The 25,049-nt window shown below is 42.9% G+C and overlaps 1 protein-coding gene across 1 annotated transcript in view; it reads right to left on the bottom strand.

Annotated features, from left to right (window-relative positions):
- Positions 1-7,475: 7,475 nt before the first annotated feature.
- Positions 7,476-25,049, bottom strand: part of EDNRA (endothelin receptor type A) — a 70,233-nt gene continuing 52,659 nt past the window's right edge. Inside the window, exons 4-8 of the mRNA XM_075543720.1 lie at positions 21,019-21,217; positions 16,715-16,867; positions 12,188-12,321; positions 11,628-11,736; positions 7,476-9,686 (exon numbers count right to left, since the gene is read on the bottom strand). Of these exons, the coding sequence (XP_075399835.1) occupies positions 9,546-9,686; positions 11,628-11,736; positions 12,188-12,321; positions 16,715-16,867; positions 21,019-21,217 (736 nt within the window). The 3' untranslated portion in view covers positions 7,476-9,545. The remainder of the gene's footprint in view (positions 9,687-11,627; positions 11,737-12,187; positions 12,322-16,714; positions 16,868-21,018; positions 21,218-25,049) is intronic.

Below are 25,049 nucleotides of genomic sequence, written 5' to 3' on the forward strand. Positions count from 1 at the left end.
CATGGAATGAACTTGCTTAGCCTAAGCTGATCAACAGAATTTCATTCAACCTCCAAAAAGTTCTTGATTGAGAATGAGAAGCAGTATTCCATATCTTTATGTTTCAGATTTCATAATTCTGAGAGAAGATTGACCTAGGGGACCAATTTTTAATTTTGCACAAATGTATGCTTGAAAGTCAAAGAAAAAACATTCACCATCCTGTTGATTTAGACTCATGGTGACCACGTGTGTGTCAGAGTAGAAGTGAGCCCCATAAAGTTTTCAATGGCTAATTCTTTCATGAGCAGAGAGCCAACCTTTTCTTTGGAGGTGTTGTTGGGTAGAGTTGAGCCTCCAATATTTCAGTTAGCAGCCTCACTTATTGACCATTCACACCACTCAAGTATACAACATTTCCTTCTTCAGATCACATTTCACAATGGAACTTAACTGAAGTTAATCCTCATTGTCATACTTTGAGAGAACTAGAGAACTCTTGTTCACCAAGAAATAGCTTTATTTTGCAAAAGCATATATACAAGGAGTGAGTCAGGACTTTTTCCTGGAGGTGCTTGGCCTCAATGTTGACTCATCCTGTGTTCTACCAGGGTCTACTCTTGCCAGCTAGGAAACATACATCACAAAACACCAAATGCCTGCCTTTATAGAACCAGATTTAATTACAAAATGATCATCTCCATGTTGATAGATTAGATTAGGTTTAAGACCAAACAGGAAAAACTTGTGGAATTCCTATATTGTCCTGAAAAGAGTCCATGAAATTTTGGATGTCATTTAAATTTGGTATTGTTATACTTTGTTTATTACCTCCTGGGAAGAAACATAGTAGATAGAATCTCCTGGGTAACATTGATGGTAAAAGCAGAGGAAACCATGAGATACTATGAGTTCTGACTTGCTAAACTCAAAAGTGAAGAAGACAAGCCTGGCAAGCTTCCTGGATGAAGTCTCATTTTGCAGTTACAATGCTATTTTCAGTCCTTGATTATTTCACTTCTTAAGAACTGTGGCCTCTCTCCTTTCAGTTTTAGAAACAAAAACGTGAAAGAGTATGTGCACTGACCAAATATAGACACTGGTTTGTCTTTGTTTCTACTTAGAGGAAAATATCACAGAAGCTTCTCCAAATGTAGTCTCATTAAAAAACAAACAAAAAATGAAACAAAAACCCAACCAACCAACAAATTCGGTTATGCAATGTGACAGCCCCATCAGAATTCCAGAAACAATGAACCACATGTGGATTTACATCCTGATTTAGCTTTGCTCCTTCAAAGTATGGAGAGCTATCATTGTACTAGACTGTGTTACAAGTAAAGGGATTGTAGATCCAGAATCTCAAGCCTGGAGAATGATTTTTGGGGACACGTAGTACATTTTCTTCCTTCAATACATATGTAAGTTTTTTTTTTAACTATATCAGAGACTAGTAATAATAGCATTAAAAACCACAGTGCTTGTTGCTCTCCAGGAGATTTTGACTCAGAGCCACCCTGGCTCTGTAAGAGCATGATGTAGCAGTCTGCCTCCATAAGAACTGCAGCTTTGGAAACCCTATGGGTACTACTCTGTCTTACAGATTTGCTAGGACTTGAAAAAGAATAGGGATAATAAACTAGTGAAAACTTTCTATTATTCCTTGAACCTCACTGTTTATTGAACTTAATTCAGAATTTTTACAATCACCATAATAATTTTATGCTAGCTAGATAGGGTTACTCCTGGGTGGAGAATGACATATAATTATATAATATACATTACTCGGTAATGGAAACTTCGCTCCGTTAAACATAAGGTCACCATGGACCAGAGTTCACTTGATAGCAATTAACAACTGGCTTAACTAAAGCTCATGCTGTCGTGGCAATACTCTAGTGTTTATTACTTTTCCATTATCCTGGCAGTGAAATGGTCTTTATGGTCACCAAGATCACATTATTAGATCCAGGGTCCTCCCACTTCACTTCGAGATGCTGAGCAGCTGCAGTTGAATTCTGAGTGCTTTTTCCTCCCCAATGTTTAATGAGCCACCAATAAGTACTTCACTGAATTTGCTTACCGGTATTGTCTGATTTTGTGTCCTACAGCACTAGCACACTGTAATATGGAAGGTGTTCACTCTCTCTGTGTTGAGTGAAAAGATAAATTAAGATAATTTAGATGAGATAGTCTTAGACTGTGTGTATTGTAAGCAGCATAAAATGGAATTTAACTGGTTTAAGCAAAAAGACAGTACTTTTTTTGGCCTGCTTACTTAAGTCATGGCAAAGCATTGAGAACTGGAATTGGCACTTATATGCTCTTCTTACATTTGTGACACTCTAGCATTGATTGTATTCAACATGCCTGCTATTAATTCAATTGTACCCCACTCCCTGAATTATGTAATTATCCTCTATTTTGTGGTCTGATGAAATGATCATCTATGTTGTAAATCCTCTCCTCTGTGGTGTTAACAAGGCCAGATTAGAGGCACTTACCTTAATGAGGCAGGATGCAATCTGTAGGGTTAGGCTGTATATATTTTGAGATATAAAAGTGATTTAACAAAACAAGTAAGGATGGTACCACCAAGAAAAAAAGAGTTGAGGTTTAAGAAGAGCTGGGAGCTGGGAACTGGGAGCTGGAGCTTTGGTCCCAAGTCTCTGACTGGAGAAACCACTAGGCTTAAAGAGAGATTCATGAAGAGACACTTTCCCCAGAACTGAGACAGAGAAATCATTTTCTTTGATTTGGCACCCTAACTGAGACTTATTGCCTCCTAAAATGTGAGAGAACACATTTTTTGACGGTTCAAGCCAACCACTGTGGTATTCCTAGACCTGGTGGCACAGTGATTATGCATTTGGCTGTTAAACACATAGTCAGTAGTTCAAAACAATCAGCCATTCCACAGGGTAATGATGACATTTTCTAGACTCATAAAGAGTCACAGCTTTAAAATTCATAGCTTTAGAAACCCTAATTGTTTTTTTAGGGGTTTTATGAGTTAGAATTAATTTGATGGCAGTGAGAGTGAGTGAGATAACTTGGGCAATGCACAAACATTGGTGGCCAGCAACTCCTGGTATCACACCCATCAGCCTTGTCACAGTGGGCAAGCAGCTTTCTTTCTTCTCTTCTTATTGGAAAATTTGCTATTGGATGCTGGTCTGTCCAGCTTGAACATGAGAGCAATTTTAGACCATTTATGAAAGTAGCGAGGTAGGACCTAATTAGGGAATGATTGCTTATAAGGCTGGGGACAATTATAGGTGAGATAGGAGGCTCCTGTAGTAATCCATTCAAGAGATGATGCTGGTTCAAACTATGGAGAGAGATGAGGTCAAATTCTGGCTATATCCTGAAAATGGAGTGGTTTTTATTGTTGTTGTTACAGGTATTAGAATGATTTGAGAACACCCACACAGATGCACAACACACTGTTAAGAAAGGGAGGAAAGAAAACACCCAACATAAAAGTCAGAGTCCACAAATGGAAGTAACAACCCCGAATATCAATGGACTGAACTCAGGCATTAAAATGAGGAGGCTAACAGACTAGCTAGTTTTATATTTTAATTAAATTTTCCATGAACCTTTTGAAGATTCCATATATATATGCCTTTCTCTATATATGTCTGTAAGTGAAATATGAAATTGTTCTTGCAAGTTCATGCTAAATATGATGTTGAATATTTTTCTTTCCTTTTGAAAAAAAAAAGGAAAACTGATTACCAACTTCATATGGAGAGGGAAGAAGCCCAGAATTAGCAGAGAACTCCACAAGATGAAGGACAGAGTGGGAGGGCTTGCTTTACCTGACTTTAGCACATACTGTACAGCCACAGATGTCAAAACCACATGGTATTGATACAATGACAGATACTCAGACCAATGGAAAAGAACTGACAACTCAGAAATAAAAGGGGAGGGTATTGTTTATATCTCCACAGGGAAAGAGGGACCAGACTTCAACCCGGTGCACTAAGAAATGAATGCAACACATCAGCATGAAGCAGTGAACCAAAGGAGTGGTCTGAGGGGCTGGCTCCAATCCAAATATGTGGACATCCCCTCTTCCCCACAGAAGAATTCACTTCAGAGGACAGCACTGAAGTTATAGTTCAGGGAGATGGACATATCTGATCAGAGCACACAGGAGCAAATGAAGGGGGAGAAATAGAGAGTGGAGAACATCCTGGCCCACCAACCCCTGAACATCCTGGCCCACCAACCCCCGTGGATGCCAATGTACAGAGTGGACCATAGGGCCTGCCCCACTATGAGACATGAGTCCCTCAGTGACCCATAGCAATACAGGGGAAAACACTGGAGACACAGTGGGAATTGTGCCTGATCTGTCCCCACCACACCGGGGTGAAACACTAAGGGCATACAACAGAACAGCAAGGGGAACAGAGCAACAAAGTACCCTGGAATACCAAAAATAGACTTTGGGCCCAGGGCATGGCACCCCATAAGACTCAAGTAGAAAACATCCCTAAAGGTCAGCAAACAGACTTTGAGCTATTTATAAGCTTTAAAAAAAAAGTTGGGTGTTTTGGTTGTTGTTTGTTATCTTTTGCTTTGCTCTATCTTATTTTTTGTGTGTCTATATATATATCTGCAGGTCTGTCTAGATAAGATAGGTGGGATAAACAATCTGGAGAAGAAAACACGGGACTGATGGTTCCAGGGGGACATGGGATGGGGGGAGGTGGGGAATACTAAGTGGGTGTTAACAAACCCAGGGACAAGTGGACAACTGTGATCCAAAATCGATGGCGAGGAGGGTGTAGGAGACCTGGTAGGGTCTGATCAAGGGCAATGTAACTGAGAGGAATTACTGAAACCCAAATGAAGACTGAACATGATAGTGGGTCAAGAGGAAAGTAAGTGGAAATAGAGGAAAGCACTAGAAGGCAAAGGGCATTTGTAAAGTTCTAAATACAGGCATGTATCTATGTAAGTATATTTATACATGATGATAGGAAATAGATCTAAGTACATATATTTATAGGTTTAGTATTAAGGTAGCCGATGGACATTGGGCTTCTACTTAAGGACTCCCTCAATGCAAGAACACTTTGTTCTATTACACTGGCATCCCATGGTCCTCATCTTCCCCACATGATTGCTGAAGACAAAATGGGTGTATAAACAAATGTGGTGAAGAAAGCTGATGGGATATAGCATCTAGGATCTTAAAGGGTTGAAAATAAACACGCAGCCATCTAGCTCAGAAGCAACAAAGCCCATTGGAAGAAGCACACCAGCCTGTGTGATCACAAGGTGTCAACGGGATTGGGTATTAGTCATCAAAGAACAAAAAATCATATCATTGTGAATAAGGGGGAGTGTGGAGGGGAGACCTAAAGTCCATCTGTAGGCAACTGGACATCCCCTTACAGAAGGGTTACAGGGAGGAAATGAGCCAGTCAGTGTGCAGTCTAGCATAGATGAAACATACAACTTTTCTCTAGTTCTTTAATGTTTCCTTCCCCATCCCCCACCATCACTATCATGATCCCACTTCTACCCTACAAATCCGGCTAGACCAGAGGATGTACACTGGTACAGATAAGAGCTGGAAACAGGGAATCCAGGACAGATAAACCCCTCAGGACCAATAATGAGAGTAGTGATACCAGCAGGGGAAGGTGAAGGTGGGGTAGTAAGGGAGAACTGACCACAGTAATCTATATATAACCCCCTCCCTGGGGGATAGACAAGAGAAAAGTGGGTGAAGGGAGACATTGGTCAGTGTAAGGCATAAAAAACCAATAATTTATTAATTATCAAGGGTTCATGAGGGAGGGGAGAGCGGGGAGAGAGGTGAAAATATGAGGAGCTGATACTAAGGGCTCAAGCAGAAAGCAAATGTTTTGAGAATGATGATGGCAACAAATATACAAATGTGCTTGACACAATGGATGTATGTATGGATTGTGATGAGTTATAGGGGCCCCCCAAAATGATTACAAAAGAACAAAAAAGAATGGTTTGAGAGACACGAATCAGGAATGATTTCAAGGTCAATATCCTGAACAACTTAAAGACAAAGGATGGAATTTCTTAAGTTAGTTGAGGAATGCTATGTTGGGCTTAAGTTTCAGCTATCAGAGGGTTACTTTTTACCCACAGTGGCAGTTCTATCCTGTCCTATAGTGTTGCTATGAGTCAGAACAGACTTGATGGTGCTACCTGTTTCCTTATTTTCTTCATATGAATTTATTTTGTTGATGAGAAATGTAAACATTTGGGAAAATGCCCAGCAAGAGTCACTGTGGACCCTTTGAAAAGGTGACCACATGAGGAGTGTGGGAGGATTTAGGTTCACACTGGGTAGCCAGTAAAGTGAAGGTTCCTACATTCAGGCAGCATTTGGAGGAGTAATTATATGTCCCAGAAACCCTGTGGCGCTGTTGGGTATGTGTTGAACTACTAACCACAAGGTTGGTTGTTCAAATCTACCAGCTGCTCTCAGGAAGAAAGACGAGGTTCTCTGTCCCATAAAGAGTTATAAAGCCTCAAAAACTGTGCAGGGTTTCCATGAGTCAGAATCCCTTGAAAGGCTGATTAAAAAAATTCCTGGCACGATAAACTATGGGAGAAATGTGTGACAGTCTACTTCTTGGAAATCCTATGAGGGCAATTCTTCCCTGTCTCCGAGGGTTGCTATGAGTTGGATTTGTCTAAATAGCAATGCGTTCTTTTGTGTGTGCGAGGGTTCATAAACTCAGATGGCCACTTTGAAATTAAGTTTCCTATCTAGAGAAGAGGAACGCTGAGAAAGTGTGGGATCATATTGATAGCAGCAACTCAAACCTTTCGGCAGTAATCTTCGAGGGCAATGAATTTAAGTTAATGGTGGGATCACAGAAAAGGAGGGCGAAGACAGAGGCGCGACTCGAGGAATGTAACGGATGCCCCTAAAGGGTCCATGTCGAAACTGGTGAGTGGTGTGTGTTTTCCTTTGTATATCCCCACTTTTCTACAGGGTGACTTGTTGGAACGATGCCATCAAGGTGGAAATTGGAAATGAACTCCTGAGTAAATCACGGTCACGTGTCAGTCCATAAGCAACATGTTCTTGGAAGCCTGTGTAATTATTCAGGAACCTAAGACTTTCTGAAATGATGAGATCCTTGTTTATATGGAAGAGATAAACCCTTGAAAAAAAGACAGTTGTCTAAACACAATGGCGGGAACCCATGGCTTACAGGAAAGGCATCTAGTGCCTCATGTGATGCACCAGCGCGGGGACGGAAGTCGACTGCTCCCGCAGTTAGGGAGAGCAGTTTTAGCACCTCTGATGCCGCAGCCCACAGGGCTTTGTTGACATTTGGATGAGCCATCCCTCTGGGGCCGTTGTACAGAAATTTAAGGCGAGCTGTCAATCCCATCACCACACTGAGCAGAAGATGAGACCTGTATAATACTTTAATGCGTGAGGACATTTGTTTCAGCCCAGGAGGCAATACACAATACCAAACACCCCTTCATCAAAACAACCCATTAGTCAAATAAAAAAAACAACCCAGGCTTGCCTTCTTTCAGGCTCTCTGCTGTGTTCCATTCGAAATGGCAACATGGTCACAGATTGAGACATGTAGCTGAGTGTAACAGGTGAATATTTATTGAGGGTAGTTGTCCAATGAAAAAGTGCCTTGATACCACTCAGAATATATGTTTTTTTTCAGAATATATGTTTTGGCACAATGACAGGACTGTAATGTCATGCTACACAAAGTCCATACATACCACCACACACATGCACATATTACACATACCAAATACATTCCAGAGAGACAATCACAGAAAACTGGCTAAGAGAAATATACAAACATATATATATATTTATATCTATATACATAAAAGGTTTACTGCCATACTTACACTGTAAACATTTTGGAAAATGCCCAGCAAAAGTCACTGTGGGCCCTTTGAAATGGTGACCACATGGGGAGTGTGGGAGGATTTAGGTTCACACTGGGCAGCCAGGGAAGTGAACATGCCTACATTCAGGGCAGCATTTGGAGGAGTAATTATATGTCCCAGAAACCCCGTGGCGCTGTTGGGTATGTGTTGGACTGCTAACCACAAGGTCGGCTGTTCAAATCTATCAGCTGCGCTGAGGAAGAAAGATGAGGCTCTCTGTCCCAGAAAGAGCTACAAAGCCTCAAAAACAGTGCAGGGTTTCTATGAATCAGAATCCCCTCAAAGACTGATTTTTAAAAAAATCCCTGGCATGATAAACTATGGGAGAAGGGTGTGACAGTCTACTTCTGTTGTAATGCAATCTTGGAGATCCTGCGGGGGCAATTCTTCCCTATCTCCTAGGCTTGCTATGAGTTAGAACTCACTCAATGGCAATGAGTTTGTGTGTGTGTGTGTGTGTGTGTGTGTGTGTGTGTGTGCGTGCGGGGGAGGTTCATAAACTCAGGTGGCCACTTTGAAATTATGTTTCCTATCTAGAAATGAGAGACACTGAAAAAAGTCTCACTGCCAGTTAATAGAGACATAAGAGAACCCAAAGAGATTTGCATAATATATGTACATGCATGTATATACAAGAGTTATTATTAAAAATACCGGTAAAATTTCAACATCTGAAAATGTTGGAACCTTTTCTCGGTGGTGTGCTTTAGATTTCTATGTACGGCATTGACAGTCTCAGGCACGGTTAAATGCATATCCCTCTACATTTTGGCATGTGATATTGAGTTTATATATTAAAAACTATGCATGAAAAATTGGGTTAGGGAAAAATAGAACTGTTTAGGGAAGAATGAATTTTGAGCTTATATGACAATATGCTCAAGATGTCCTATAACAGAAGAGCATTGCAAATACAGGTTCTTACAAATTCTTTGAGTAGCAGGCATTCAGCAAACACGCGTGGTGGCCAGTCTGTGCTTCCATGGCCCGCATTGGAAGTAAAACAATGATCTGAGGAAGTGGAACCTCACTTCTGACCTGAATTTTGCTTTTCTCCTTTGTTTATGTGTGTGCACAATATGTATAAATAATCTAAAATAATCATTTTCATGCTACTAGGAAGTTAAAAAAATACTGACACGAATGATGTTTCACACAGAGGTGGCTTAACCCATACTGTTTGACTTAAGAAAAAAATGTCACTTTGAAAAAGAAATTTTGTCGTCATCACCTAAGTTCCACAGTTCAGTTCTCACTGAAAGTTTCCGAGACCTGCCGTGAAGTCGGTCGTGTACCTGAAGACTCTGTGTTCCTATCAAAGGGGGAAGTAAGCACCTTTCTGCTTTCACGGAGCAGTCTCCTTCCCCCGTCTCCACTACTACCGTCTCTTAGTGCTGTAACATGCAGATTATGTGAATTAGATGGAAGACACGAGATGCCTAGAATCTTCCGGTACAGCCAGTCCGGTCTCTGGTGTTTTGGAAGCATTGTCTTCCCAAGGAATGGAACTCAGGTCAGAGCGAAGAAGGGCCAGAGAAGACCTTTCTGGAAACAGAGTGGCTGCGAGATTTCCCTCCAGCAGGAATGGAGAGAATACTGCTGAGTGCTTCTTTGGAAACTTAGTTGATGCTGTCCTTGTGGCTGCTCCTCTCCGTGTTGTGGTTGTTCTGTTCATGGTTCTTCCACTGGACGCTTGTTCCATTCATGGGGACCGAGGTCATCAGGCTCTTGGACTGGTAGCAGCAGCAGCAGAGGCAAGACTGTGAGAAAGGGACAGACTCTTAATAGCACGAACCTACCAACTCATCACGAGGAGGACATGGCAGCCTTGAGACCCCACCGACCAGAAGTCATACACGCGTGAGGGGGAAAATGTGAGTCTAGATTCTGAAGCTTATCTTTAGGTGAAGAGAAATATTTCCTTTCTTTAATTCAATCCATCAAGTGAAAGCTAATGGGCTGACAGTGTTGGCCAGAAGGGGAGTGCTCTACTGACTTGGGGCTCAGTGTGGGTGGGGGAGGGGTCACAGAGGCCTGACATTTCTTCAGTGTGCATCATCTGTGTGACCCTTCATCTGCTCCTTACAACAGCCCCAGGTCACATTTCTTGCATGGAGAATGATGCGACCCAGAGAGGACAATAAAAGGTCGAGCTTGAATTAGAACCCAGGACTCTCTAGATCGGATTCTTTCCTATGGATGTGCTTTCTTTTTAGAAAGACATGTCAGAAAGTGAGCTAACAACACACATGTCATTCAGTAAGTGTCTAGGGCACAGGATCCCAAACTTATCTGCCCCATTGCCCTCTTTTCTGGTGGGGGAGGTGAAATCAGTATGCCTGGCAATTAAAAACTCTTGTACTATAGCTCCAAATTTAGGATAAAGTATAGGTATCTGCTTTTGCGGCAATCCTGGATCATTCCAGTGTCCTCCCTGGTGGGGCGGTTGCCCCCTTTGGGAAACACTGTGTTAGGTTACCCAATTTTACAGGTGAGGTTGTGGCAGTACCCACCAAAGTCACACTCACTTCTACTGAGTTGATTTCAGCTCACAGCAGTCCTATCAGGCAGAGTAGAACTGCTCCCTGGCATTTCCAAGGCTGTCAATCTTGATGGGAGCACAATGCTCCATCTTTCTTCCACAGTGTGACTGGCGGGTTTGACTTGTGGTTAGCAGTCTACTGCATCACCAACAAGACCAACAGGGCTCCTTTTGAGGAAGCAGGAGGGCATTATTCTGACCTGGGTAGTCAGTTAGCAAATACAACATTTGGATTTGAATCAAGGCAGTCTGCTTCCATAGCCTGCACCCTGAGCTCTATACTATTCTCTCTAACATGTGCCATGAACCAACGATAAACACCCAGCCACAAACATAAAAATCTAGTTAGGAACTCTTGCATGCGAACATCATTCCAGGAACTGGAAGGATGGCACATCTATAAGAAGTGCTTGAAGCTTCTGGAGGAGGTGAGTTGGCTTAGCTGGAAGGAGGATTGCACAATCGAAGGGCATTGATTTTCACATATAATTAGATGACTCTAGGCTTCCAAAAACAATAAGCATTCACTTTCCTTGAAGAGGCTATTATTGAATGCCTTTAGAGAGCTTTCTTACCAATGGAGTTTATGTTGAGATCTTAGTTAAAGTTGAAGACAATGCAAGGCATGCAAACATGGGTTGTATGTGTGCTGTGAAGAGGGCTGCTGGTGCTGTCAGGGAAACAGTGGACTGCCAACCTTAAGGTTAGCGGCTCAAACCCACCAGCTGCTCTTCAGGAGAAAGTTGAGGCGATCTGCTCCCATAAATATTTACAGCCTCAGAAACCTTGTATTTTTTGCTTTGACTCAGAATTGCCTTCATGGCAATGGGCATGGTTTTGGGATGTGGATGTATGTTATGTGGTCAGGACCTCATAATTGATTTTTTTTAAATTTAAAGGATGATGCTAAATTGCTATGCAATTAAGAAAATGTTTAGGCCATTTGATGTGAAACTCTGAATATATTGTCTGAATTGGCACTGCTTTTCTGGACATTCTGACCTCCTTCCTGGGTAACAAACCGTGACTGCCATTGCCTTCTGGAAAAGGACCACAGCTGATGAAAATTATGCTTACTTTTGAATTAGCAGTGCCTGCTCACTACCTAATACACTTACTTATTTGGCTGTCTTTCAAAACATTTGCAGAACAGTCTTACCTGAAAACAATTTTTAAATTTCTTGCTCACAAAATATAGAGCGATGGGGTTTATACACGAATTCATAGTTGCCAAGTTAATACCAATGTAATCCATGAGCAGCAAGAAACTAGGATAAAAGAAGATGAGTAGAAAAATTAGAGCATAATATTTTAAACAATCTGCTAAGAAGCATTTATGGATCTGGAAGAAACATATTTCTTGCACACAATCCATTTCTTATAGGTTGCACATATATAATGTATGTATATATGCATATGTGTAATTTAATTCTTCAAAAAGATGCTCATTTACATTCTCTCAGGTGTTTACAGATACTTCAGCCACTTGAGCAGCTCAAATCCTTAAGATCAGGTTTCAGGAACGGAATCCCAAATTAGAGAGAAGGCTTTCACAAATTCTGGGATCGGTTATGGGCTAGGTCAGCTACCGCAAAATAACCAACTCTACAATTTTCATTTTCAGGGGTATCCCGAGTACAGAGTCCTGGTTCTGGGAATTCATGACAGATGAGAGAATCAGGGAAATGCCAGGTTCCTAGGGGCCAAATGGGGTCCTACCTAAGTAATTCACATCGGTTCTTGTCCATCTCATCATACACGGTTTTCTTCAAAATGCGGCTTAAATGCAGAGGGAACCAGCAGAGGGCGAAAATTACAACCAAGCAGAAAACGGTTTTTGCCACTTCGCGGCGCTAAAGGAAAGCGAGAGAAGACAGCACATTAAATGTACGATTCTTGGCGCAGAGTAGATGAAATAACTGAGGGGCTGATGGTGTGGTGGGCTAGGTACTGGTCTGCTAACTGCAAGGTCAGCAGGTCAAACCCACCAGCATTTCCTCGGGAGAAGATGAGGTTTCCCACGGGGGGTTGTTCTACTCTGCCAGACAGGGGAGTTTCCATCAAAATCGACTCGACCTCAGTGAGTAGATTGGTTTGGCGACAAAAGAACCACCCAACCACGAGGTAAGTAGTTATTAGGGAAAGAACAACCGACACGAAAGCCTGGAGAACAGACAGCCTCTGGGTGCCTCCACCTCTCTTAAATTCTGTGTCCAACTGCCGAGCCCAGGAGTCAGTGGCAATGCTGTGGAACACTTGCCAGGCAGGGTGATGAGCTGAGGTTGGATTAGAGGTTGGATTAGAGGTTGGAGGTGAGCCAATACTGAAGCCAAGCCTGGGTGACAGTCTGGAGGAGTGGGTGGGGAAAGGAATGCATGCAAAGCAGCAGCAAGAGTAACAAAAGGGCATTTACTTGACAACGGGAGCCCCAGTGGCACAATATTAGGTGCAAGGCTCCTCGGATCCGCAATCAATGTTCATAGAAGCAGCAGTCAAGAGCTTAAACACCATGAAGCATTGGCTGCCCAAGACCTCTTTAGGGTGCTGATGAGCAAGGATGTTGATTTGAGGACTACAGTGCGCCTGACCCAATCCATGGGTCAATTGCCTCGTATGCATGTGAAAGTTGAAGAACATTGAATAAAAAAAGACTAAAGAATTGATGTGCCTGAATTGTGGTGCCGGAGAAGAATATTGAAAGTACCATGACGGCTCAAAGGTCAAACCGATCTGTCTTGGAAGTAGGACCAGAGTGCTTCTTAGAGGCAAGGATGGCAAGGTTCCATCTCACAGACTTTGCACACGTCAGGAGAGACCAGTCCCTGGAGAAGGCTATCATGTCTGGTAAAGTTGAGGAGCAGTGACAAAGAAGGCCTTCAAGGAGATGGATTGACACAGTTGCTGCACCAACGGGATCGAGCATAGCACCAATTGTGAGGATGGCACAGGACCAGACAGTGTGTCGTTCTGCTGTGCATCGGATCCACTATGGGTCAGAACCGACTCGATGGCACCTAACAACAACAACAAGCTCCTAAGAAAGACCTAGTTATCTGTCCCTATAAAGATCAAAGGTAGGAAAGCCATATGGGACATTTCTATTGTGTCCGAATAAGACTCCCTGCCATCCCACGTGGTAGATATAGGGTTACAGTGAGTCTGAATGAACTTGATGGTGCCCAACAACAAAAGCACTAGTGATGACGTGAGAGGCAAGGGGACTGAACACGGCATGCTCATGGACCAATCTGCATGGTGAATAGAAAACAAAACAAGAGCGGGAATGCAAAAGCAAACACAACTGCAATATGTTTGCTCCACTTCCAGACCTGGAAGAAAGCTAGCACTGGGATTCTTTTACCTTTTAAACTCTCTGATGAACGGTAGTTAGTGTCCAAATATAAAATATTTGCAAACAGGGGGGTGATAGTCAAATATGATCAGCAACATTGATTTGGAAAACCGAGGCATGCTGACTCGCGGCTGACTTCATTGGAGGGTTTACATACTTTTGCATCTGTGTAGGATCAGAAAAAACCCAGGGTAGGAATTTTCTGCAACTGCTCATGCACATTTGCTGGAGTATTATAAGACATGCAGTTAGAAGTCTAACTAGAGATATAAAATGCAGCTAGTCTGTCATTGGGATCCGTTGATGTTAAAATAAAACTGAGAGGAAGGGTAATGCTGGTTCAACTCAACCCATAAAATATTAACTGTGGGAAGCTTGGAGTAAATCCCCATGATTAGTAGAGCTATTTAGGAAGATTCTACGGAAGTTGCCAAAGATTGCTGCTCTAACCCCAAAATTAGGAGTTCTTTATCTTTCTTAGTTATTGGTCTGGTTGGTAACTGGCTCCAGAGGAAACACAAACAAACCAAGGATCGAGGAAAAAGCAGGAATTAGGGGGCTTTTCCAAAGGTCAGCGTGTGAACACAGCAAAACAGAGTTTCCATAAACACAGTGGTGGGAAAGGTTACTTTCTCGGAGCATTTCCTCACCGAGGACAACTTAAAAAAAATATCATTTCAGTGGTAGTAGTCTTGACATTGATGAGGGAGGCTCAGGCTTGATTTTCACACAGTGTACTTCATGGACAGCCACGCAGGTTCAAGGGAGCTCCCAGACTAGATTTACTTCAGAAAATCAGCCCTGGAAAGCCCTCTGGTTCCTAGCAGGATCATGGGCCTGGTGTAAGACCATGGCTGCGTTCTGTTCTGTTGTACAACATGAGTAAGCTACCCGGCCAGTCTAGCACTTTCTTCTTCAATGTCTATCTGTTCTTGTGTCTTCCTGTTATTCGAACAATTTAGTTTTGACAGCACTTGGGCCTGGTCTAGTTGCGTAAGTGGCCTTGTGACCTCGTGGCCTTGTGATGTAATCTTGACTATTAGATTCAGTAAATATTGTTGTGTGGAGCGTCTGAAAAAGCTTTTTTTAAATAGTGTGGTGCATACACACAAATGTCTTCTGTTTGTCCCCCTTCTTGCTACCTGGAAGTCAGCTATGAGTGGAGTGATTGCGACCCTTTTTAATACTGGAGCTAAGGTCAGCAAATGACAGACAGCTGCTGGCGACTTCTTGGACCACTGAGTCAATGCTATTTGTAATTCTTACTTCTCTGCTGCATGAGAAAGATAAACCCCTATCTGGCCAAATCACTGTTATTTTAAGCATTCTGTTATCCAAACGCCATCCCTAACTAATCAAATTGCTATCCTAAGCAAGAGAAATGAAGAGACAACTGCATTGAGAAGCAAGACCAAGCGCCGTATGTGGATTCTTCATTACAGAGCGGCAGTGCCTTTGGCTCTGTACTAGCTCCTAGTTCAAGGTCGTCAACTAGTACTTTGCTGTGTACAATCTGGGTTGGAGGTATTCCGACCAGCTTTGCTCTTCTGCCGTGAGACCCCACATTAGCGCTGAATGTGGCTAAAGGGCACATCTGGTGCGGAGGATGCCAGTCTTGAGCTGTCATCTCCATTAAGGGGCTGCTAGTAGTGTGATGAACTTAAGCTGTAGGCTGTGTGAAGGCATCATGGTGCCGAGCAGGTACTCCTCACAGATGAAGGGAGGTAAGGCTACGGCCAGCATTCAAAGCATATTATTAGGAATCGCAACTTCAATGACTTTTTGCTGTTGTACAGGAAAACAATCGTAGGGAAGCGAGATCATGGTGGTTACATTTGGTCAGATCAAGTGTACTTGAAGCATTGATGCCTGAACTCGGGTGTACAAAAGTTTCTCAATAGAACCGTGCTAAGTTTCAAACAAAGACAACAGCGAGCATGTGTATGGCACATTGGACTATAAAGAATGTGCATGCACGTTCATTTGATTCTCATCATAAAACTGATTCATATATTATTAGGCCCATCACATCATGTGTGGTCTTCTTCAAAATGTGGTTCAGTGAAAGGGACGAGGAACGGAAGCTAAGAAAAATCAGTACAGCAGTGGGGAAAGAGATGATGAAATGATATTTGTGTATGGGAACCACACAGGGTAGGTTTAAAAGCTCTATTAACCAACTAATAATAATAATTTTTTTTGTGCACAGAAAAATCCCTTTAAGCATCATTTATTTTCTTGGAGCTATTTCTCTGTCAAATTAATAGACTTCTCTCTCTTTTAACCACTTCCCCAATGCATGGTGCTCACTTCATGGTGTCAAGAGATGGCTGTCCTCCCACCTGAGATGCCCTAGGACCTCTTCATCACCCATCAAGTCCCCTTTATCCGCATAGCCTCCATGCAGTGCCCCCACCCATGAACAATTTCCCCAGGAGCCTAACTCACATCTTGCGTTCCTTTCTATAAATGGGCTCATTTTGCCATATCTTGGGATTTCATTTTGCAGTTGGTTCGTGTTTGTATTTTACCGCCACAACAAGACTTGGAAGGGCTTTAAGGCCACAGGCACTGTGCTTCCTTTTGTCCTAGCACAGTTCCAAGCAGTTCACGGCGCACACACGTATGTACATGCACACACACACACCGTCTCTCAAGACAGTCTTGGCAAAATGAATGACTCAAAGTAAACAATGATTCCATTTTGCTTGGGCCCAGCTTCCTGGGACATATGTTTCACCGGCAGGCTCCTTATATTCCAAAAGAAATTCCAACACTGACAAGGACTATTCCTTTTTTTAAGGGAGCCAGGCCGACTCTGTTGGCCCACCTGCAAGTACAGCATTCTGTTAGGTGCGGTCTCAGCCAGCGTTTCCTGACTTCCTGAGCTTTACCTGTTTAAGATGCTCACTGAGGGCAATCCTCAGGCTGCCGTTTCTTCGGTTTAACATCTCGCAAGTCATCAGGGTGTAAAAGACGGCAGTGCACACCAGGGGCATGCAGAAATAGAACCCAAAGAGCCACCAGTCCTTCACGTCTTGGTAGAACTGTAAAGCAGAGAGAGAGAGGCTTTGATGTAGAGCCTTTCTGGCGAGGTGAAGATGGTTGCACCTGCAGATACACATGCATCGTCTTGTTCACTGGCGACAACGATGGCCAACTCCGCGAAACGGCCAAATCCATAAGTAGCCTGTAAAGAAAATACTTTCTAAAAGGATCCTCACAAGGTTACATCCCCTCCTCCAAGATAAAGTTGCTTCTAATTCCACAGCAGAGCAGCTCTTAAAAAATTTCCCTTCTAATGCTTCCAAAAGGTGATTTTTCAATCACACAGACACTATATTTATCGTCAAGTCCCGATGAATCCTAAAAGTCTGCTGGTGTCTGGTTTACATTTGACGGCTGTGGTTCAAGTGTACTTCATGTGAACTTCTTGTTTGGACATGAGGTAGGTTATGAATGGCTGATCTGTGTAGCTTTGGTAAGTGGGAATTAACCCTTTGCCTGGAATGCCTGCTATGTGACCTCCTAGCCAGCCAATTCCCACCATTAATAACTGTAGTCTTTCGCCTGCCTTTAATACGTACCACCTGGAAAACATTGAAACAGCATCTCTTGTCTGAAGGCACAGTTAACACCATCTCCTTATGGGCAGAGATCATAAACAGTAGGATTACTTAGTTTTCTTTTTAAGGAGAAGACTTAATACCCTATAAGATAATATTGGAAAATAATAACTAAATTCTTCCACCCACTAAATTAATCTGACTTGGGAAAGAAAGGTCTTTCATTCTCTAATAATGTTTCTCCAGATTGTTTATTTACTAAGCATTAAGCAGTCTGCTGTAATAATTCGGTCCCCACAGTGAAAAAGTCTGCTCTGCTGTGAAAAACTGTTCAGCTTCTGATTACAGAAAGAGGCCCAGTGGGCTATATTTATATCTATTAAAATAACTTGTAAATGGTTCCTGAGGAAGGAAAATCCTTTCTAAGCAGGGAATTCTTAACCATTTTTATGGCATGAAGCCCCTTTGAAAGTATGGTGAAGATCATACTCCCTTTTCAGGACAATGCCTTTATAAGCATAAAGTAAAATACCTGAGCACACACAGGGGGCTGACTACATGTGTGACGGGAATGCGGAAACGAAAATTCTTCTATAGTAGTATCAAAAGAGATCGCCAAAAGTTCACCAAAAAATAGAACGAAAAGACACTGGAACTTTCCCATGAACCGAAAAGCAAACAAGACCTTCAAATGTCTCCCTTTTATTCACAAACTAAAGAACAGTGCTGGTGCGAGTCACTTCCAGAATACCGACGCTGGGCTGAGGATAAATGATATTTTGAGATTCTACAGCTGTGGGAAACAGATTTATCCCAAGTTGTCTCCCCCCAATATATGCCAAACTTAGCTGCTTGGGACACATGGTAAATGACTGTACACATGGAGGTCAAAGAGAGTAGGTCAGAGGTTATTCTCCCTAAGGGTAACCAGCCATCTAGAGCAATCAAACTGTTTGGTCTGTCCCACCCTAAGTAGGGCCCACTCCCTTCTGATAAGGATAGGAGTAGACTGTTCCCCTGCAGGAGAGCCCAGAGACAAGGTTGAGCCCACTCAAGGAAGACCAAGGTTAGGCTTCCATATTGAATCTAGTGTCCGACCATCTTGTCACATGTGTACCTCTAGAACCTCCCCTTCCTATTACGTGTTCATCCGTAGCTCATCCCCTTCCTGTCACGCTTATGCCTAGTGTACATCCCTTCCTGTGATGTGTATGCCTATTGTACAACCTCTTCCTCTAATATATGTGTTTACCTATAATTAGGGGGCATGCATTCCCCCAAAGATATATAAACCCTGGTTAGTAATAAATCTCTCTCCCCAGCCCTCTCTACCCATGCTGTGTGTGGACCTGGCTGTTGTGATCATGGTCATCTAGGAGGGGAGCATGCTACCATGAAATGTGTCTGACTTCTTTATTCTACTCTCTCTCTCCCATTTCTCTATGACTTTACTATAATCTTTATATATCTTAACCATACAATTGTGCTTACTGATTAGTTGTGGGGTCTGGCATTCCCCCATATGCAGCAGTTGGCAGTGGGTCTGGAAATGTTAGTGACAAGGCCATGGGTAAGAACGAGTACTATTGTGGTTTATTGACTACATTCATGATAGAAGGACATGAAAATATTTAGTCAGAAATGACTAAACATGTGATCCTGCCGCCCACCCCCCCACCCCCCTCCTGCGCTACCACCCATCCCCGGCCAAATTCAGACTTTGGTCCTCAGGTTACGTGCCAATTCCCAAAGGAGTTGTTTTCTTCAGATTTGCCTTCGCAAATATTTCTCTGTCTATATCACGAGTAAGATTTAAGTGGACTTCAACAATAAAAAGGCTCAGAAAGGGCTCTCTCTCCTAAGCACAACATAAAACTCCTTTGAGTAGGGCTTCTCTTTTATGACCCCTCCTTCCTGCTGTCCTGCTGGTTGGGCAGGCAGGGCCCACAAGCAGCTGCACAGGGAAGCTGACCACCAAGACGAGGGGATGAGTCCTCTGTCCCTCTGCACTAGAAGCTATGGAGAGAGGGGTCACGCCTTTCTTTTGAGCTGCCGCCATCAACAGAGGTATATGGAGATGCTTCCCGTCCCTCTGGGTTTTTCGCAAAGTTGAGGAGAAAAGGGTGGAGGAGAGAGGAGAGGGGAAATGAAGTTTGTAATACAAAGGAGAGGAGGAGAATGAGCATTCCGAAACCTCAGACTTGGAACAAAATCTAGAACAGGTATCAGTTCAACCGCATCAGCTTTGCTGCAACCTTCTGTTCCCTGCCTGGAGGGTAGGCAGACTTCATGTAAACACGTCTTATAAAGGAGACTCAGTCCTTAGGACGCAGTCCAGTTCAGTCTATCTAGGTTCAATGATCAGCAAACACCTTCTTTCTCTGTGGTTTTAGTCTAGAATTAACCAAACCCAAACCCAAACCCAGAGTCACTGTCCTCCAGGCCAGGCTGACCCTAGCGACCCCCTGTGGGTTTCCAAGCCTAGCTGTGAATGGGAGTAGAAAGCCCAGTCTTTCTCCCTTGGAGCTGTTTGTGGTTTTGAACTGCTGACCATGCGGATTGCAGCGCAGAGAGTACACCATCAGGGCACCCTGTGTCATCTGGAATATCTCCCCCAATTCTGATGATCACCTCCTCTCCTTTGCTTTTCCCTGTGGAGAATGAGCCAAGGCAACTGCCTGCCAATCAATAGAAGACCTCAGTGCTTAGGTTCCCCTCTTGGCAGATCTCCTGAGCACGGTTTATGCTAAAATAAGAGTCTTCAAGCGGGATCACTGGTCAACTGGAAAACCACCGGTTTGGTGAATTCTCCAAGTTAAGAGGGCATACCTTGAGACGCCTGTAAATGATTAAATGTGGAATCTGAGCTTCGTGAAAACTCACATCAAAGCCGTAAACTATGCTGAGTCAAGTGAAATAGCTATCCTTTTGGTTTTCTTCCTCAGTCCACATGTAACTTGTTTTGCAAAAGAAATATGCACTTTAAACGTGTTTCCTAATACACTCAGTCCTGTGATTAAGCTTTTCAGAAAAACACTAATGTGATTGGGTGTATTAAATAAGTGAAAACCAAACCAATGCAACAATGAATAAATTAGATAAACAAAACACTTTTTAAGAAGCTCACCAGTTTCTATAATTTGTATATAAGATATACTTCTGTCCTAATAAATACATGTAAACACGACACTCTCCTTTGAATGGGTAGATCCATACTTAAGAATGTGAATGAGCAACATGCATTTCCCCAAGTAACACAAAATAAGCATCAGTAAGTCCCTGCCAGATGCTGTCTTCTTTATATCAAGAATAAATGAATATTTCATATACACACATACATATTCTAATCCCAGTTTTTTAAATAGCAAATTTGCTGTGGAATTCTTAGTTGTGTGGTAGAGCAGAGTAGCTGTGTGAAGAGTTGTGCAACAGTATAAGAGGAACAAAACAAAACTATCAATCAATCATGCTCTAGCTAAGAGGCTTACATACTGGTTTCACATCCATTTTTCACGCGACTGGAATACTGGACTGAACTGGTAGTGCAAACCACATTTGGCATATGGAGAGGTAAACTTTTAAGATGGGAAAGTATAAAGGAAAACTTCCTTCCACCCCCAAACTCTGAATACCTCCATGAATTCCGATGTGGCATTGAGCATACAGGTTTTGTGCTGTTCTCCCCTGTATTCGAAGGGCACCATGACGAAGCCAATTGCTTCCGGGATGGCCAGGATAAAGGAGAGGATCCAGATGGAGACGATTTCAATGGCAGTGACCAAGGGAATCCCAATTCCCTGAACACGACTCCAGGAGGCAACTGCTCTGTACCTGGAAGGGGGGAGGTGGGAGGGGAGAAGTATACAATAGGTTAGTGAATGAAACAACAAAGTTGTTAGGAATGTAAACATCTATTTTGATGAACAACCGTGGTAACTTCTGGGCAAAGCTCAAAGGCCATTCACCATGCTCACACAATAGTGTTATCATGATGGACTAGGAGCCAAAGCTCACTTAGAGTTGAGCTATTGTTTTCCTTTTGACATTAAATTTCAAATAGGATGGTGACCTCTTGGGGAAATCGCTGCCACTGATTGAATTCTGGATTGTAGGATATTTAAGAACAGCTCTCAGTAAGGGCGGCATATATGCAGTGTGAGCAGCGCATGGGTGATAGTTCATTAAAGGAGGGATACAGTGGGGGGGGGATAATAAGAAATAGTGGGGCGAAGGGGGTGCGGGGGGGATGACAAGGATTCAAAGAAACTGTTGGATGATCCCCAAGTATTATTTCACCTTTCATATGGACTTCTTTTTTGGACTTCTTTTTTTAATGGTTTTCTTCTTATTCGTCACTTAGACAAGTGTCTGTGGTGACAGAGCTTCCAAAAGGCATTCCTCAGGGTTACAGATGATATGTGGTCCCGTGTCTTCAAAAGTTTGTAGGTGTATCAGTAGAGATGCAGGCAGTTCTTATTTAGCTTTACGTTAGTGCGAGAAAGGGCTCAAAGCCTCCTGAGTGATTGGAAAGTTGCGTGTGCGGCAAGTGTAGATGCTGTTGCTGAAGTAATCATTGGGGGCGAATTTATACATTTCGCATGTATGGTGCTGGTGAAAAATACTGAAGGTACCACGGACTGCCAAAAAGCACCAACAAATCTGTGTTGGAAGAAGTATGGCCAGAATATTCCTTAGAGGCAAGGATGGCAAGACTTTGAAGATCTCACATACTTTGGACTTGCTTTCAGGAGAGACCAATCCTTGGAGAAGGACATCACGTTTGGTAAAGTCGAGGTACAGGGAAACGGAGGAAGGATCGAGAGTGGCTGCAACCATGTACTCAGGCAGAGTAACAACTGTGAGGATGGGGCAGGACCAGGCAGCGGTTCATTCTGTTGTACAGAGGGTCGCTGGGGGTTGGAATGGACTTGATGGTACCCAACGACCCTGACAACAAGTTGTCTAGAAGTCAGGCATCTAACTTGAGGACTGCCCGTACTCTCACAGGGGTCAAGACCAAGTACAGGGTACAGATGGTCAGGGACCAACTGTCAGCCTTACTAGGAATTTTTCAGGAGATTTTTGTGTGTGGGGAAAAAAAATAAAACAAAAGAAGAATGAAGTCACTAAGAGTGCCAACCTGTAGGGATTGATGATCTGAGCATGCCTGAGCCTGAGATTTTAGATGAAGTTTTAGATTGTGTCAGAGAGTGTGCCCACGCTCTTTAAGCTAGGGGTTGGAAGGGGTTGGTATCTGTTATGTTAGTATCTTAGTCCTTGAAATATTATCTATTAAATGATTCTAGATATCCATAAGCAAATAGTAGTAGCAGAAATCCCATCTTCTGCTCCCTCAAAATATGATTGGACAGGGCTTGTACCAGTTGGCAATTTCAGTCACTAAATCCTATTTATGACAAATGTCTGAGGATGGCTCTTTCTCTTTATAACTATAGCCCTGAGTTAGAGCATATGAAAACAGAGTCAGGTGGAGCTCGGATTTACGATCTGACAGAAAAAAATGTTCATTCAGTATATGAAATCAACATAACGGAACACTATGCCCTTCCCCTCCCCCCCAACTGATATTTATAGGTTGGGTTTGTGTCTCCTTAATATGTTTTTAAAAAATCATAATCCTATTTAAATGTTAAGTCTAGAGCAGGTTTGGCTTCACAAATACGATGCTGATGTATTGACCTGATGTGATGGTCTGATGCTAATTGCTTTGGGACTTACCAATAAGAAAGGACTTGCGACAGTATGGTATTTTTATGGCTTCATTCTTGACATTTCCCCTGCTGTTGTCATGGCAAAGAAACATTCTCTCTTTATAGCCCTCACTAGATAGTGCCAGAACAGGGTTGTAAAACAAACAAGGATGGGAGACAGGTGTACCTGGGTTCAAAGGCCAAGCTATGTAACGTAGAGGTTGACCCAATCAAACTGAAGCAAGCTACAAGTTACCCATCTCAGCCAAAATCAGCCCCTATAATTTGTGTTTAGGGTGCAGGCAGTCCCTGGAGTGCGAATGAAATCTGCTCCCAAGTATGTCTTTCAGAATTTGTAGGTAAATTGGAACATGTAGAGATAGTTTTAGGGAGCCTTACTTTAGTGCAAAGACAGGCTCCAAGACTTTTCAATGATTTACCTGTTGCACGTGAAGCAGATGAAGGTGACCGCGGAGCAGAATTTGTGTGTAGAGGTGGGATCAATTATTTTCAATTGAGGGCAAATTTCCTTAGCCTGAAAGGCTTAGGAAGAGTTGTCCCTAAGTTCGGAACAAGGGGGGCTGCTTGTATTGTCTCAGGAAAGCTGGAAGAGGAGTAACTGCAAAGACCCAACTCTGGGTATTAAGCAGTCTAGCTTGCCACTGGAATTTAGAGGGTGGTTGTTAGTGATGTTGAGTTGATTTGGATTTACAGCAACCCCTGTGAGAGTAGAACTTCCCTCACACATTGGGCCTCCACTCAAGTACTCCCTCAAAGCAAGACCACTTTTTTTTCTATTAAACTGGAATTCCATGATGCTCACCTGCCCAACACAATTGCTAGAGACAAAGCAGGTGCATAAGCAAATGTGGTGAGGAAAGCTGATGGTGCCCAGCTATCAAAAGATATAGCATCTGGGGTCTTAACGGCTTGAAGGTTAACAAGTGGCCATCTAGCTCAGGGGAAACAAGGTCCACATGGAAGAAACACACCAGCCTGTGTGCTCATGAGGTTCCATAAGGATCAGTTTTCAGGCATCAAAGAACAAAAAATCATATCATTGTGTGTTCACCTTGCTGATATGATCGCTGAAGACAAATGGGTGCATAAGCAAATGTGGCAAAGAAAGCTGATGGTGGCTAGCTATCAAAAGATATAGCATCGGGGGTCTTAAAGGCTTGAAGGTAAATAAGTGGCCATTTAGCTCAGAAGCAACAAAGCCCATATGGAAGAAGCACACCAGCCTGTGTGATCATGAGGTATTGAAGGGATCGGGTATCAGGCATCATCAGAACGAAAAATCTTATCATAGTGAATGAGGGGGGGAGTATGCAGTGAAGACCCAATGCCCATTTGTAGGTCACTGGAGATCCCCTTGCAGAGGAGTCTTGGGGAAGAGACGAGCCAGACAGGATGTGATGTAGCAATGATGAAAAATACACCTTTCATCTAGTTCCTAAATGCTTATTTCACCCGCCCGCCCCCACCACACACACACACACACACACACACACACACACACACACACATACACACACACACACTATCATGATTCCAATTCTACCTTGCAAGTCTGTCTAGACCAGAGGATGGGTACTGGTACAGATAGGAACCAGAAACACAGGAATCCAGGGTAGATGATCCCTTCAGGACCAGTGGTGTGAGTGGTGATACTGGGAACATAGAGGGAGGGTGGGTTAGAAAGGGGGACATGATTACAAGGTTCTGCATGTCACCTCCTCCCTGGGGGACGGACAACAGAAAAGTGGGTGAAGGGAGATGTCGGACAGGGAAAGATATGACAAAATAATAATTAATAAATTATCAAGGGTTCATGAGGGAGGGTAGAGCGGGGAGGGAAGGGAAAAGTGAGGAGCTGATGTCAGGGGCTTAAGTGCAGAGCAAATGTTGTGAGAATGATGAGGACAATGAATGTATCAATGTGCTTTACA

Source organism: Tenrec ecaudatus, chromosome 3 (assembly GCF_050624435.1).
Source record: "Tenrec ecaudatus isolate mTenEca1 chromosome 3, mTenEca1.hap1, whole genome shotgun sequence".
Lineage (NCBI taxonomy): Eukaryota > Metazoa > Chordata > Mammalia > Afrosoricida > Tenrecidae > Tenrec > Tenrec ecaudatus.